Raw genomic sequence first — 17,120 nt, 5'->3', positions numbered from 1 at the left:
GGGTTCTGATTTCTCTACAACTTCACTAACACTTGTTAAAATCTATGTTTTTTTATCCTAGCCTTTTAGTGACTGTGAAGTAATACATCACTGTGGCTTTCTTTTGCATTTCACTGATGGTAATGATGCTGAGCATCCTTTCATGTGCTTATTGGCCATTGGTATATTCTCATCTTTACTGGCAAAAGCCCCAATCCATAGTAAATAGACTATATTACAGTATAATTTTATCTGTTATGGAAGATAATATATATGTAACTTTATAATACATGTGTTACATTGCTATTGACTAGTTGACAAAATGTTATACTTTGAAAACATTTAATTAAATATTTATTGATTTTAAAAAATTGTCGTATCTCATTCTGTAGTGAGTAATTGCTGGTTGCCTCCTGGAACCTTATTCCTGTTTTTCCTTCATTCGCTCCTTGATTTGTCACTGGGCAACTCGCTGCTTCCTGTTCTAAGCTCTCCACCTTGGCTGAGACTGGCCCCAGTGCAAGGACCCTACTCGGCTGAAGAAAATCGTTACACCCCACCCCTGGCCCTTCATGATTAGTACATTTAAGGAAAGGAACATTTCTCTTTCCACACAGTGTTTCAGGAGACTTTTCTTTCCTTCTGGACATGAATGAAGAAGTTTGCAGCCCTGGGAGCTGCCATGCGCCTCCTTGCAAATGGGAGAAGAAAGCCTGCCCCAGAAGAGAAAGTCAGAAGCTAAAACAGAAATCACACTGTGTAAGTCAGTCCTAGATTAAGCCATGCCCAAGAATTCCTCTACTGCTGGGTCACAAGAACAATAAAAATTATCTGCTTTTTTGAGCTGGATTATCTGTTACCTATAAAATGTCATGATTACATAGACACAATTGTCTTAAGACACTCTTGCCACATTTTAAAGCTACTGATTATTCTTATTCCTATAATTGAACATTTATATGTATGAATGTTATTCTTCAATGAAAATTATAATAAAAGGAAACTACTGACTATATCCTATTAAATTTCTTCAAAAACAATTACTTCCTATTATGCTGAGATACCCAAGATTTGTGATTCCATGCTATAAAATAAATTTTGTTTTGCTTATTTGTGATGTTGTAAATTTAGAGAAGTTGTAAACAAAAATTTCAATCTAGAGAAATGGTATTTACTATCTACCCATAAGTCTGCTACCCATAAATCTGCCTATTTGCACTGACTTACAGTCTCAGTTTTACTTTCCTGAAGTGAAATAATAAAAAAGTTAAACATTCAGGTAAAAATGTTTAACTTTCAAACTAATAATATTAAATTATCACTATGCCCTTAAAAAGCTCTGTTTTTAGCTAAGGCCCAAAAGCAAAACACTTCATTTGAAAGACAATATATGTACAAACTGAGGTACTGATCATAGATTATCACCAAAATTCCATGGTATAAATATGCCATTTAATATTTCCAATATGAATTTTCAAATCTAAAAGCATTCAAAAGCACATAAATAGACTACATGGACTCTAGTCACATCAGCTAATATTGATGCATAATAAAATATCTTACAACTTAGAAAAACTTAAAAGAAAAACATGATGACATCTATGTTCCAAGAGCCTGAGTCAGATTTTTTAATGCAAGTCACATGGTCAAGCCCACCAGGAAAGTCGAACTGTGAGAGGTCATCTGTGTAACAATATAGCACATTTACTTTACTTGAAAAAACAAAAGCTGAACTATTGCAAAGTCCTGAAGTCTAGTTGAAAAGGACTTGAGAACCGTCATTTGAGCAAAATGCAACATAGCTATAATTATATGCAAATGAGACTGTGGATGACAAAGATACGGCATCACCAGAATTGGTCTGGGCCACAGCACAGCTGTCTCTTCAAGGCCTGTTTTTCCTTTGGGTTCTCAATAACCAAAATGCACCATTTTCCTAGTGAGTTTGAGTCTTGAACAAAGTTTGAGTCTTGATCATAGATTCATGGGTTTGAACTGTGCGGCTGCACGTGTGTGGTGATATTTTCAACAGTAACTACTACAGCACTACATGGTCTGTGGTTGGTTGAACCTGTGGGTGTGGAGAAACCATGGATATAGAGAGCAGACCATAAGTGATATGGGAATTAATGTCCCGTGTTGTTCAAGTGTCAACTAAATACAATCCCAAGGTATACAAAGACATCTCAATCAATGTATCTCTGAATAAACTAACGTATTATCATTCTAAGGAAACATGCAACACTTCAACTTGTCATAAAAGGAATATGTCATAGAAGATTCTTAGGTAAAAGTGTGAAATGCAAAATTTCTGTTCTTTCCACATTGTTTTCTCCTGAGAAAGTACACTTTCTTTTGGCTTCAAGTTCAGTCCCATGAGGATGATTTTGAAGACTCTTCTCCAGCTCCAAATTCCTCATCCCGCCCCCATAGTCAAATCCAGGACCTTGAACAAATACTGGATATTGCACTCTCTTCATAATAACAAAAATAATGGAAAATATAAGTAGTGATTTGATAGTTGCTAGATAGTCAGTTACTCAGAAGCCCAAGGAGGCGACCATAAGGAAATACTAATAAATCTAAGAAAGGAAGGACAAGAAAGAGCCAGCCATGCAAAGACAAGGGAAGGACTTTCAGGAAGAAACAGAGCTTTACAGAGACTGTAAAACTTGTGGAGGTGCAGCCAGCCTTGAGCCTTTAAGACTAGAATATGATGAGCAAGGGAAGAATGGTACAGGGGTTGAGAATAAGCAGGAGGGAGAGCATGGCACCATACCAGAGCAAGGAGTATGGTGCCCATACTGCACAGACTGGAAACCACTGGAGAGTTTTCAGTGGGAGAAATCAGAAAACTTAACCCTTCAAGGATTGTTCTGGCTTCTGGGTAGAGAATGAGGTCAATGTTGGAAGAAGAATCTTGTTTAGAAAGCTACTGCAATGATCCAGGAGATAGAGATTGTGGCTTGGACAAAAGTGGGGAGAGGTAGATGGATCTAGGAAATCATTATGGTTGTGGAGTCAATAAAACTTGCTGACAATAGTAATCAAAGTAACTTCTGGGATTTCACTGATACCCCTTGCAAAGAAAGGGGTGAAAGAAGGAAGCAGATCTAAGGGAAAAATGAGGATTTTCAGTAGGTTATGTAGAATCCCTGTTATAATACATTTAAGTGTCACTGACATGTGGTAATGCCTAAGTGTAAGTGTAGTTGCTCAGTCGTGTCTGACTCTTTGCGACCCCATGGACTGTAGCCCATCAGGCTCCTCTGTCCATGGGATTCTCCAGGCAAGAATACTGCAGTGGGTTGCCATTTCCTTCGCCAGGGGATCTTCCTGACTCAGGGATCGAACCTGGGTCTTCCGCATCACAGGCAGATGCTTTACCCTCTGAGCCACCAGGGAATCCCTACAGGACATTAAAGGCAAATGGTTGCATATTTATATCCATGTTACAGAACATAATTTTTCTAAAACAATGAGGTAGAATTATATGAAGTAACATGGAAAAGAAGATATTAAGAAGCAGAAGCAGAAGATATTAAGAAGAGGTGGCAAGAATATACAGTAAAACTATATCAAAAAATCTTCACAACCCAGATAATCACGACAGTGTGATCACTCACCTAGAGCCAGACATCTGGGAATGCAAAGTCAATGGGGCCTTAGGAAGTATCCCTACGAAAAAAGCTAGGGGAGGTGATGGAATTCCAGTTGAACTATTTCAAATCCTAAAAGATGATGCTGTGAAAGTGCTGCACTCAATATGCCAGCAAATTTGGAAAACTCAGCAGTGGCCACAGGACTGGAAAAAGTCAGTTTTCATTCCAATCCCAAAGAAAGGCAATGCCAAAGAATGCTCAAACTACTGCACAATTGCACTCATCTCACACGCTAGTAAAGTAATGCTCAAAATTCTCCAAGCCAGGTTTCAGCAATACGTGAACCATGAACTTCCAGATGCTCAAGCTGGATTTAGAAAAGGCAGAGGAACCATAGATCAAATTGCCAACATCCGTTGGATCACTGAAAAAGCAAGAGAGTTCCAGAAAAGCATCTACTTCTGCTTTATTGACTATACCAAAGCCTTTGACAGTGTGGATTACAACAAACTGTGGAAAATTCTGAAAGAGATGGGAATTTCAGACCACCTGACCTGCCTCCTGAGAAATCTGTACGCAGATCAAGAAGCAACAGTAAAAACTGGACATGGAACAACAGACTGGTTCCAAATTGGGAAAGAAGTACATCAAGGCTGTATATTGTCACCCTGCTTATTTAACATCTATGCAGAGTACATCATGAGAAACGCTGGGCTGGAAGAAGCACAAGCTGGAAGCAAGATTGCTGGGAGAAATATCAATAACCTCAGATATGCAGATGACACCACCCTTATGGCAGAAAGTGAAGAACTAAAGAGCCTTTTGATGAAAGTGAAAGAGGAGAGTGTAGAAGTTTCCTTAAAACTCAACATCCAGAAAACTAAGGTCATGGCATCCAGTCCTATCACTTCATGGCAAACAGATGGGGAAACAGTGTAAGACTTAATTTTTCTGGGCTCCAAAATCACTGCAGATGGTGACTGCAGCCATGAAATTAAAAGACACTTGCTCCTTGGAAGAAAAGTTATGACCAACCTAGACATATTAAAAAGCAGAGACATTACTTTGCCAACAAAGGTCCGTCTAGTCAAAACTATAGTTCTTCCACTGGTCATGTATGGATGTGAGAGTTGGACTATGAAGAAAACTGAGCACTGAAGAATTGATTCTTTTGAACTGTTGTGTTGGAGAAGACTCTTGAGAGTCCCTTGGACTGCAAGGAGATCCAACCAGTCCATCCTAAAGGAAACCAGTCCTGAATATTCTTTGCAAGGGCTGATGCTGAAGCTGAAACTCCAATACTTTGGCCACCTGATGCAAAGAACTGACTCATTTGAAAAGACCCTGATGCTGGGAAAGATTGAAGGTGGGGGAAGAAGGGGACGACAGAGGATTAGATGGTTAGATGGTATCACCGACTAAATGGACAAAAGTTTGAGTAAACTCTGGGAGTTGGTGATGGACAGGAAGGCCTAGCGTGCTGCAGTCCATGGGGTCACAAAGAGTCAGACACGACTGAGCAACTGATCTGAACTGAACTGAACTGAACATGGAAAAGGGTCCATGATATTCAGTGAGAAAAGCAAGGACCAACTACATTGTATTTATTTAAGGTTTTTTTCAGTTCCTTGTGCACAAATGTATAGTTATCTATATACACAGAAAAATAGATCTGAAAGGCTCTACAGAAAATTCCTAACAATGGCTATCTCTCAGGAGGATGACAGAATTAGGGGTAGAATTAGGGGCAGAAGGTTTTCAAGTCTCTGTTCAGCATACACCCTCCCACCCGACTCCCACCATTTCTAGATGGAATCCCTTTTGGTCAAGAATTCTAGGCCATCCCTTGTTTCTATATCTGAAACAAAGTTATCACCATTCCACTCCCCTGGCCAGTATCTAACCCTGGGGATGGAGGCAGATCTCAGCACAGCAGTAATTCCCCTGGTAGGTATTCAGCTACTTCTCAGCCTCCAGATTCCCTGGGTGGGAGTCAGTCCTAAGCCAGCTCTGCCTAACTGCAAGTGTCACATCGTAGCTCTCAGAGTAGCGCTACCGGAGCCTCAACCCCAGCCAGCCTTAAGGTACGGGAGCTGTACCCCTTAGCCTGCACCGCAACTTTTGCTTTACACGTGTTTCTTCTAAGTCATCTCTTCCCAAACACTCTCTGCTCCAGTGGCCCTTCTATATTTTCAAAATTTCTGGGGGAGTTCAAGAGATGTAGAACTGATTCTGGGCTATTTCATTCGAAGAATACATATAAGATCTGACTCCTACAACTTTGTTATTTTATATCTATCACATCATAGCACCTAAGACAAAACTTCAATATCCTGTTGTTCATGTATTACATGAAGAAGAAATGGTTTTAGATGAATGAATTTCAACACAAAATGCTGATTCTACAGAAATTTCAGACACACTGTTGAGGTCAACAGAGCATATTTTGAGAACACACAACCAACCAAACAAAAATAGTATCATTTTCATGTTACAATCTCAGTGTGTGATTTTCTTTTTTTTTTTTTAAATTTTATTTTCTTTTTAAACTTTACATAATTGTATTAGTTTTGCCAAATATCAAAATGAATCCATCACAGGTATACATGTGCTCCCCATCCTGAACCCTCCTCCCTCCTCCCTCCCCATACCATCCCTCTGGGTCGTCCCAGTGCACTAGCCCCAAGCATCCAGTATCGTGCATTGAACCTGGACTGGCATCTCGTTTCATACATGATATTTTACACGTTTCAATGCCATTCTCCCAAATCTTCCCACCCTCTCCCTGTCCCACAGAGTCCATAAGACTGTTCCATACATCAGCGTCACTTTTGCTGTCTCGTACACAGGGTTATTGTTATCATCTTTCTAAATTCCATATATACGCGTTAGTATACTGTATTGGTGTTTTTCCTTCTGGTGCCTATGTTCTCCTCTAGGAGTTTTATAGTTTCTGGTCTTATGTTTAGATCTTTAATCCATTTTGAGTTTATTTTTGTGTATGGTGTTAGAAAGTGTTCTAGTTTCATTCTTTTACAAGTGGTTGACCAGTTTTCCCAGCACCACTTGTTAAAGAGATTGTCTTTAATCCATTGTATATTCTTGCCTCCTTTGTCAAAGATAAGGTGTCCATATGTGTGTGGATTTATCTCTGGGCTTTCTATTTTGTTCCATTGATCTATATTTCTGTCTTTGTGCCAGTACCATACTGTCTAGAGGAGAATATAGGCAAAACACTCTCCGACATACATCACAGCAGGATCCTCTATGACCCACCTCCCAGAATATCGGAAATAAAAGCAAAAATAAACAAATGGGACCTAATTAACCTTAAAAGCTTCTGCACATCAAAGGAAACTATCAGCAAGGTGAAAAGACAGCCTTCAGTGTGTGATTTTCAAGTTCTGCTCACATAGCTGGAAATGAAATGTGCCAAGTAGCACATGATCCACCCTCAAAAAAAAATGATATGAAAATATTAATCATAGAGTAAAATTAACATGAAACTTGTATTATGGGATAAAGTAAAAAACTGTATCCGTGTCTGTATCTGTGTGTTGTATTAAAATGCCCTTCTCCAAGTTTTCTTTGACATACTTGAAGTTAATGAGCAAAGCAGAAACTGTAAATTTTTCCGGTAAGCATGATGATTGCAAATGGTTTCCATTCCAAACTGTTAGACTAGTCACAGAAAGCTTTGAAAAAGTCCATGTATTAATCTGTTTGTTATTATGATTTGTCAAGTTCCAAAACAGGAGCCTCAAGGTCCACCTCACTCAGTCTCAATACTCACCTCACTCGCCATCTCAGAAGCTCTTTTGGCATGCTGAATTCCAAGGGTGTCAGTGCCAACTTGCATTCCCTTCCCTTTAATTTCTGATTCCAGGTCTTTCTTGTATTCTTTCTATAAAAAAGCAATATTTTGCAATACTCAGACACTGAGGGGACAAAGACATATTTGAATTCAATGATACCAAAAATGGCTAAACATGTTTTTGTTTTTTTTTTTTAAGAAGAAAACAGAGCTTACTTTGTACTATGAATGATCAACCTAGACCTAAATTTTCTGAACTGCTTAGAACTATATTCACTGTCCTCACTGAAGAAGAGTTTATACACTCTCAAGACTTTTGCTATATAAAGGCAATTGCCAGGTGACAATCTTCACTGAAACTGTCTTGGGGCCAGAAGGATCGGAAGGCAAGCTTAATTGAGTTGATGTTTTAGAAAGAAGACTGACTTTGAGGTCAGAGCACTCGTGGCCACGTGTGTGATACTGGGACTGTTTCTTCACATTTCTGGTTTACTCATCTGCAAAATGAGGATTATAGTTCCTCTGTGCAGGATCACTGTGAGGATCATGGAGACTGCATGTAGCCTACTGCCCAGAACAGAGTGGGTTTTCAGTAACTGATAGCTTTTTTCCAGTTTTTTACTCCTATATCCACATCCGAAGGCCAGGTTTATTGGTGTTCCTGCCACTGTCTTGCCATCAACTCTCTTTGGATGAACTCTGCCACTGAGAGTTTAAAAAACCTTTCCCAAGTATTATTGATAAGTAATTTACAAAACTGAACTCTGAATGTTACTAGATATATTACCCACAACAGAAAAAAATTTATAGAAAATTACTGCTATAGATAAGTGTGATGACAATGTTAGTCAAAGACATCACGGTGGACAGTGTTGTTTCTGACTCTTCTGGCAAAAAGTTCCACAATTTCCTGTAAGGAATTGCCTCTAATCTCTCTCAATCCATCAACTCTGGGTGGGTTGTTCTGGGGTGAGTGTGATTTTTCCTACATAAAATTTTAATTCCACTAAAATGCTTTTAATATTTCCTTTATGTAAAAAACACAAGCCAAAGATGAATATAAATCTTTAAAAAACACATATCAATTTAGAATAATTTATACTTAAAAGCACCATTAAACTGCTAGAAAGTAAACTGAACAATGGTGACCATGAGACCCATACTAGATCATCAGCACATGACATTCCTCTGACTCCAGAGAGAATGACTGGGTTGAGTCTGGGCACAAGACAAAGGTGATTCAGTAAGACTCAATCCTTAGACCTTAGTCATATTATAAGCAAACAGATGCTCACTTCCTACTGGAATTAGTGGCCACAGATATGAGTTATCCTGTCGTGAAGAGGGGGCTTCCCTGATAGCCCAGTTGGTAAAAAATCTGCCTGCAGGAGACCCTGGTTCAACTCCTGGGTCAGAAAGATCCACTGGAGAAAGGATAGGGTACCCACTCCAGTATTCTTGGGCTTCCCTTGTGGCTCAGCTGGTAAAGAATCCACCTGCAATGCAGGGAACCTGGGTTCGATCTCTGGGTTGGGAAGATCCCCTGGAGAAGGGAAAGGCTACCCACTCCAGTATTCTGGCCTGAAGAATTCCACAGACTATATAGTCCATAGGGTCACAAAGAGTCAGACATGACTGCCGTGAAGAGGTGCCATCATATAGAAACAGCCTGTCAAGAGCAAAGCAAGAGTGAAGATAACAGAAGAGAGAGATGAAGGAAAAGGGACAGCATTCAAATTCCAACCTGAATGTGACCCTCAGATTTCTTTGTTCTTAAACCAAAACAGTTTCTTAATCAGGTTTGACTTGGGTTTCTATCATTTGCAACCTGACTAATACAATCACATCAACATCATTATTGTGATCATCATTATCATTACCGTGGTTTATTGACATATGTGGATAAAGTCTTAGATTTCTTCACTGTTAAAGTCAGTGAGACTCTCCTCAAAGACAGTGTCATTATTTGCTACCAAAGTAATGAGATAACACAAGGATTAAAGGACTTACAGCACTTCAGAGGCACTTCATTCTTAAAAATTCATGTACAGTGAGTAACAGCCACTTTCATTTTATAAAGAGGTTTAAGTGGACTCAGCAGCTAGCCAAAGACTGGGACAGCCAGTGAGCATGTGAACTTTTAAACTGTAGTTACTAACAGACCACCTTCCTAATCTGCCTTTCACTAGTTTAAAAGATGACATTAAATCTTATTCAATTATTTTGGTTAAGTATATAGAATTTTTTCTAAAATAAGGAAATGTTCATTTTTCTCATACCACATAGACAGAAGATGGTGAGCATCATCTTTTTAAAAAATGCATTGACTGCAAAAAGATTACTAGAACATAACTGCTTATTACCATCTTACACGTAAAAGCTGCACAATATTTCTATACAGTTAACTTTGGCCACCTCGTGTGAAGAGTTGACTCATTGGAAAAGACTCTGATGCTGGGAGGGATTGGGGGCAGGAGGAGAAGGGGACGACAGAGGATGAGATGGCTGGATGTCATCACTGACTCGATGGACATGAGTCTGAGTGAACTCCGGGAGTTGGTGATGGACAGGGAGGCCTGGCATGCTGTGATTCATGGGGTCGCAAAGAGTCGGACACGACTGAGCGACTGAACTGAACTGAACACATGAACAATAAGAGGCTTAATTCCCCTATTACTATCGTCAGCCCTCCACATAGAGGTTCCTCAGCATTCACAGATTCAACCAATCATGGACCGTGGAGGACTGCAGAATTTACAATTGAAAGTATGTATAAGTGGACCTACCTGCACAGTTTAAGTCCATTTTGTCCAAAGGTCAACTGTATAATCTCTGAGAAAGACTTACAGACAAGGAAATCAGCTGAAAATTCATATATTCTCAATCGTTAAATAAATGAACTCACCTCACTAGTCATTTCAGATGCTCGTTTTGCTCTTTGAATATCAAGTACTTCGGAATTAAGCTCCATTCCTTTCCCTTTTATTTCATTTTCCAAATCCTTTTTATATTCTTTCTATGAAACAAGAATATTACCATTTGAAATTTACTGGGAAACTCTTTAATTTATATACTGTTTTACATGTGTTTCCAGAGACCACAGAAAGAAAATATTTCTAGAAAGGAATGAACCAGATTTCTGAGCATTCATGCTCTTTATTTCCTACAGATACTTCATTTTCTTTTTTAGTCATGGTTGTGGAGTTTCCAATACTATCAATCTTTTTTCTTTTATCCTGTCTTCCCACATGTTTTGGTACCATATTGGAGCCATATTTTTAAAAGATATCTTCCCTTTTTTTTAATTTATTTATTTTTTATTGAAGGATAATTGCTTTACAAAATTTTGCTGTTTTCTGTCAAACCTCAACATGAATCAGCCATAGCTATACATATACCCCCTCTCTTTTGAACCTCCCTCCCCACCATCTCCCTCTCCATCCCCTCTTCCATTTAAATGGTAAGGAAGGTCTTAAGAATGCATGCTTCTTACTAATTACTTGAAGTATTTCTTTGAAAGCTGTCTATAAAATATGAATCATTAAAAGAACATAATTGGAAAAGAATGAAAAATTACAAAATCAAAAGGACTGATGTAGCCAATTTTTTGTTTCCATTTTATTCAAAGATTTGTAAAATCAAATAATTTCCTACAGATTGATAATATATAGTCTGAATTTCACCCATTTTAACATATTTTAAGTAGATCCAAATGTCTTTAATCTGTACATATAATATGGGTTTTTTTTTTGCGCTAATGAATTTCTGTCTTCTTACTAATTGAATTATGAAAACAATGTCTATCCTAATCCAATTCAGCTAAGTTGCCTTTATGACTAACTTGTCAGATGAAACTTCCTTTAAGGATAAGAAATCACATTCTAGTTAATTCTAGGGTTCATTTGATGTTAGTTTCTCTTTGTCCAGTTTAATTAAATTAGCTGGTCCTCTGCTTAACTAATAGCCTCCAAGACATTGTAATGACCTGCATGTAATTTTGGAAAGAGTCCTGGAGTCAAATGATCTGGATTCTTTTCACTTGTTGGTCTTGTGACCTTCAAGAGGACTTTAAGTAACTGAGCCTTGATTTTCACATGGACAAAATGAAAATAAAAATACTTGCTATACCAGTGTCGAGGACAATTGAGGGAATCAAATTAAGTATAAAAAGATACATTATATGACAACAGAAATGCAAAAACCTTAAAGAATGCAAAGACAATTTGAAGCTAAATGCTTACACATAAAGTATAAATAAATAAAAATAAAATTTAAGGAAAAAAAAAACAAAGTCACAATTTCATTAAGTCATGAGTCTCTTTTTAAAATTAGATATCAGTATCAGTAACTTAATTAAAAGATTTTTAATCATAGTCTCTGGACTTTTTTCTTATACTGATGCATACCTTCTAAATCAATGAGTCTAAAATAAGATTCATTCACAGAGAAAAATAAAAGAAAATGGTAATAGCATATTAAAGTCATTTACAATTCTCAAAATAGATCTCACATTTTCATTTGTATGTAAATAATAAAAAGACTCTCTTTTTAAAAATTCATGTAAATAGTGCATATTATTTAAATAGAAGACAATAATAGCAGGAAGTTGTCACGTGGTCAGCCTTTAACTTCAAAAAATTTTATAGGAACTAGAAGTGAGAAGAGATAGGGTAGCAAGAATTCTCTTCCATGATATGCCTACTTCAGCCCAGCATACATTGCAACAGTGAATCACATTAAATTTCTACAAGTGGTTAAATGCGAAAGCCAGCTGGTATTTTGTTATTAAAGACGTTCACGATGATTAACATCTATGCAGGTAATTATACTCTGTTCCACTGGTTTAAGACACTTCTTTCAGGGACAGTTTCTTCAGTTCAAAATGTAGGATGAAATGGAGTTCTCTGATGCTTTCTCTTAATGTAAAGAGAAACTATTTAAACAAAGAACCGAAAGAGTTTCAAGTTACTTAGAAACTATTTAAAAACAAAAAGCAGAAACAAAAACAAAACTTTTAAACTGTGAACATGATATTTTTAATTGTTAGATTTGAGGGCCTTAAGTTCAACAAATTTAATAACATTGTGAGCCAAAATGTACCATTAAGTTTAGGGGTTGGGGGGAAATGCTGCTGAGTATAAAATGAAAAAGGGAAATGAATTCTTATGCTGTATATGCTAAATATATTATTTTTTCCCTACTTAGAACACAAGCCACTTATAAATGTACCATTTATCCAGACCTTCACACATCACCTCATTTCTGATATCAAATGTCATGAGAATGCTGCTGAGAAGTTACAGGAAAAGCTGGTTCTAATATGTGGTTTATAATAACTAAATTTGAGAGAATCAAGCTAACCTCATCCACACTGAAAATATTTTTTTAAAAAACTAACTGCTATAAAGCTACTTATAGAGCTTCTAAGCTACAAGCCAAACATAAAATCAAAGTATTTCTCAAGTTTTTCAAGGAAATCTGGGTAATTTCATCCTTCAACATTAAATGGAAATAGTAACACTTTCCTGTTTTTAATGAAAACATAAAACTCTATTAGTAAAGGTCAAAGTGAAGGAAAGCGTAATGGATGAATAACTCAAACACTGAATTAGAGAATTAGTAGAGAATTATCAGTGCATATTTTCTGGGCTATTTCTTTTGCAGAACTATAGTAGGATCATACCTCCTTCAGAAGGTTGGTGATGTACTTTACATGTAAAAACTCTGGAGTCTTGTCTAAATCCATTGATGACCTTCCTTTAATATCCTTCTCAAAATCCTCTCTGTAAACTTTCTGTAAAATAAGACCACATAATTTTAAATTTAGAAAATACCAGTGACTGTTGAAAAGATAACAGAACAAGAGTTCCTGGAACAAAACTGATGTTTTTCTTATATAATTGTATCACCTCTGAGTCTTCTTACTAATAGGAAAATAACTCCAACCTTAACATAATATCTCAGACCACAAGCTGCCATCATTCCTAATACAGAAAGGCAACAGTAGCGTATATTAATCATACATTTACATTCCAGGATTTCTTGGTGAGAGGAAAGTGAACTAGTACTGGGCAAAAATCAAGGAACCATGAGACCCAGATGGTACAAGGGTCCTCAGCGTGGGTGTTCCTGTGGCTGAACGGGGAAGTGGAGCACAGTAGGGCCGGGAGAGGATGCAGGTAAGCCTGAGACACCAGAACCTCCTTCTTTGTGTTGTTGTCAGAAAAGTAACATGATTTTTGAGACCTGTGTCTCTCAGGTACATTCACCTGACAATTTCATATAGTCTTAAACTTTCGGAGAAGCCAAATGGCTCCTGAAAGCAGAAACCTTTATCTGGGCTGTGGATCACTGACAACAAGACAGAGGGAAATTAATTTGAAATCTGGCACTAGCAATGATAGACACGAATGAGCAGTAACAGCAACTAGCAATGAAAGAGAAGGAGGTGATGTGAAGGATACATACAATACTTTATATACTGTTCTCAAAATGCAGACAAGGTGTTACGGACTGAACATGTCCCTCCAAAACCCATATGTTGAACCCCTACCTCCCCACCCACGGGATGACATTAGGAGGTGGGGCCTTCAGGTCGTGATGAGGATTAGATGAGGCCATCATACATGAGAGACTATGAATGGGATTCATGTCCTTCAAAGAGTCACTAACAAGCCTGCTTCCTTTCTCTCCCTGCTCTCCATCATGTGAGGATGCAAGAAGGCAGCAGTCTGCACCCCAGAATTCAGCATGCTGGCACCCTGACCTCAGACCTCCAGCCTCCATAACTATGAGAAATAAGTTTCTATTGCTTAAGCTACTCAGTCTGTGGTATTTTGTTAGAGCAGCTCAAACAGACTAGAACAAAAGATATTCCAGTGAGCCATCCCATTAAATGTGAGTTTTTGTAGGGCTTTTGAATTTTGATCAAGTTTACCTACTCTGTCAATTCACTTAAAAAGAAGTGACTGACTCGGGTAAAACAGTCACTGAACCATTCTTGATCAAATTCCCCTTTATTGGCTCATGAAAACACGAGATATGAAAAATATAAGTAATTATTTTCTCCTCTCTCCCCTGAAGAAGAAATTAAACAACTCTGAAATTCAACAAGCCACAGTATTCTACATGCCCTTTGTCTGAGAAGATGAATCGTAACCTTTCAACAAAGCACATGTAATGTTTACTAAATTCCTAGGAGGGTTTTTCTCTCTCTAGAAATGATCATTTCTTGGGAATTTCCTGGATGTCCAGTGGTTAGGGCTCGGTGCTTTCACTGCCAAGGCCGGGGTTCAATTCCTGGTCAGAGAACAAAGAGCCCACAAGCCACTCAGTGCAGCCAAATAAAAAGAAGAAATAAATTATCATTTTGCCCTGTTTTGATGTTGTTTTTAAAAACTAGAAAAGATTTGCCCATTGAGGATGTCTGGAGTCTAGCACTGTGGTTGTAACCAGCTGATAGTAACTGCCCACTACTTCTGTCCCTTTGAAGTAAAAACTTGGTTGTACCCACAGAAATTGGATGTGTCTGTAGACAAAACCATCTGTGTCTGGTGTCTGATTCCCCTCTGTCCACACTCACCCCCACTGCCCCCTCAAAAAAAAAAACAACAGAAGAAATCTCACTGGGGTAGACAGGAACCAGTGTCAGGTGACTATGTGGATGTGACCTAGCATTATCTTAAGTAGAGAAGTAAATGGATAAGCGGAAAAAAATAAACAACTTATAATTGATCTCTTGATGTCTTGAAACTTCCTTGAAACTTTCTGATATCACTGATTATTAGCCAGGGGTAGGGGGAGAATCAGTTAAATAAATTAACAGGAAAAAGGGAATCATTTATGCCTTTAACCCATTAGCACTTATTCAATATGTAATTTTAGGTAAGACAATTAATTTCAGTGGATGCATTATCAGTCTAGGAATATAGTTACCTAGCATCATTACCTTGAGAGGATTAAATGAGCCAACATATATAAAACATTCAGCCTGTCACCTAGCACAGAGTAAGTACTTAACAAATGTTAGCTCTAGTCTCATTATAAAAAAAAAAAAAAGGTAAGTAAAGGAACCAGCCCTTCATTTTCCTTTTAGTTTTTATCTGCTCATCGTAATTTCACATGGACACAGCCTGAAAGTGTCAATTTTATCATCACAGAATGCAAGAGCTCACCTGGAAAACTGGGAAACTGAGGGCAAGGGAAAAAAAATCAATGACCTGGACTAGATGCCTGGGTCTACAGCGCGGATTCCTTGGTCTGGCCAGTGCAGTATACTTTCTTCCGGATGCACGAAACCTTCTGAACCACTGTAATGGTTCCTTTCAATGATAAAACATCAAATTTGCACTAAACAGTTGATAGCAAAACAAAAAGACTCACTTCACTCTGCATCTTCTGAGCCTCCTTTGAAACTTGATATGACGGTGTCTCAACAAATTCAAGCATCGATTTCCCCTTATTTTTCTCATACTCTTCTTTGTACTTCACCTTCATTGAAAAAAAGTATAAATGGCACATAAAGCTCACAAGCCCTTATACAAACAGAGCAAAGTAAAATAACTATATGTGCAAAATCGATCACCCTGTTTTCTAAAAATCACAATATTCTGGCCATTTAGGTTGATCACTAGGTTCCCTGTGGTTAATGATATACAAAGAAAGGAAACCAGTAACATATTAAAGTTTTTAAGGGATATGAATGGTTTACGATTAAATAATGTAGTTCTAGGACATGTATATGTAAACAGCTGGGATAGATAAGATATATATCACACATGGAGTTATACATGTATACACACATGCCATTAATATACACACATGTAAAGGTACATATATACATAGGTACATATAGAGAGAGAGAGAGATAAGACACAGAGAGGCTGAGACAGGAAAAAAGAGACAAAGAGAGATCACTGTGATAACTTTGAAGCCTATCAGTAAATCATGAACAAGAAGAAAACCAGAACTGTGACTGTCTTTCTGACAAAGGAAGGACAGTGTTCTTTAGGACGGCTGAATTTTCCCATTGACATTGAGTGAAACACACACACAGAGCTTTTATGTGACTTCCTTCAGTTTTGCTAAGCATTATTTAATCATATCATGAATTATTTATTCATTATAACCAACCCTTATCTATTTTGGTTTATAAAATGATCAATATTTTCTATCTCCTAAAAACAAAAACTAGAATTATATTCTGCAAGCTGCAAGAGTGGTTGGCTTTTTTAGCAATACACCTTTTTAAATTAAATTCATAGTTTTGATCATGATTCATTTTATTAAGATATGTATTTTCACTAAAATCCTTATATATAAAAATTACTAATGAAATTGGTTCTTAAGATGCATTATAATAAAAATAATTTTAATGGTATTTAAATCCAAAAGAATCTTTTCAAAACAGAACTTTGTGGTAGCAGGACATATAACGAATTTTTTAATTCCTGTTTTTAGGAATATTTTTGTTTTAGAGAAGTATAATAGATCAGTGAAAGTGAACTATGAAAGTGAACACTATGTTAGGGTAAAATTTTGTGGGGAAACGAAATAAAAATAAAAATGAAAAGAGAAAAAAATGTATACTTCCAACCTTAAAGGAGAGCTGGTTTGTATATTTTTTAAATAAATGAAGGTAGGTATCAAATCATTATGGAATTTATGTTCCATGGGGTATATTTAAAAGTGATTTAAATTTTATCTTAATAGATGCTGGAAATAAT

At 37.3% G+C, this 17,120-nt stretch overlaps 1 protein-coding gene across 2 annotated transcripts in view; it reads right to left on the bottom strand.

Moving 5' to 3' along the window:
- The window catches only part of NEBL (nebulette), a 379,950-nt gene that overhangs the window by 56,979 nt on the left and 305,851 nt on the right, over positions 1-17,120 (bottom strand). The window contains exons 11-14 of one of the 2 annotated variants that reach the window (XM_027559998.1): positions 15,778-15,885; positions 13,079-13,189; positions 10,301-10,411; positions 7,375-7,485 (exon numbers count right to left, since the gene is read on the bottom strand). The exons of the other annotated variant lie outside the window; for it this stretch is intronic. Coding sequence (XP_027415799.1) covers positions 7,375-7,485; positions 10,301-10,411; positions 13,079-13,189; positions 15,778-15,885 — 441 coding nt within the window. The remainder of the gene's footprint in view (positions 1-7,374; positions 7,486-10,300; positions 10,412-13,078; positions 13,190-15,777; positions 15,886-17,120) is intronic. 2 annotated transcript variants of the gene reach the window in all.

The sequence above is a fragment of the Bos indicus x Bos taurus genome, chromosome 13, assembly GCF_003369695.1.
Source record: "Bos indicus x Bos taurus breed Angus x Brahman F1 hybrid chromosome 13, Bos_hybrid_MaternalHap_v2.0, whole genome shotgun sequence".
NCBI classification, from domain to species: Eukaryota; Metazoa; Chordata; class Mammalia; order Artiodactyla; family Bovidae; genus Bos; species Bos indicus x Bos taurus.
Note: the sequence above shows the minus strand (reverse complement) of the source record. Positions and strands in the feature narration are given on the sequence as shown.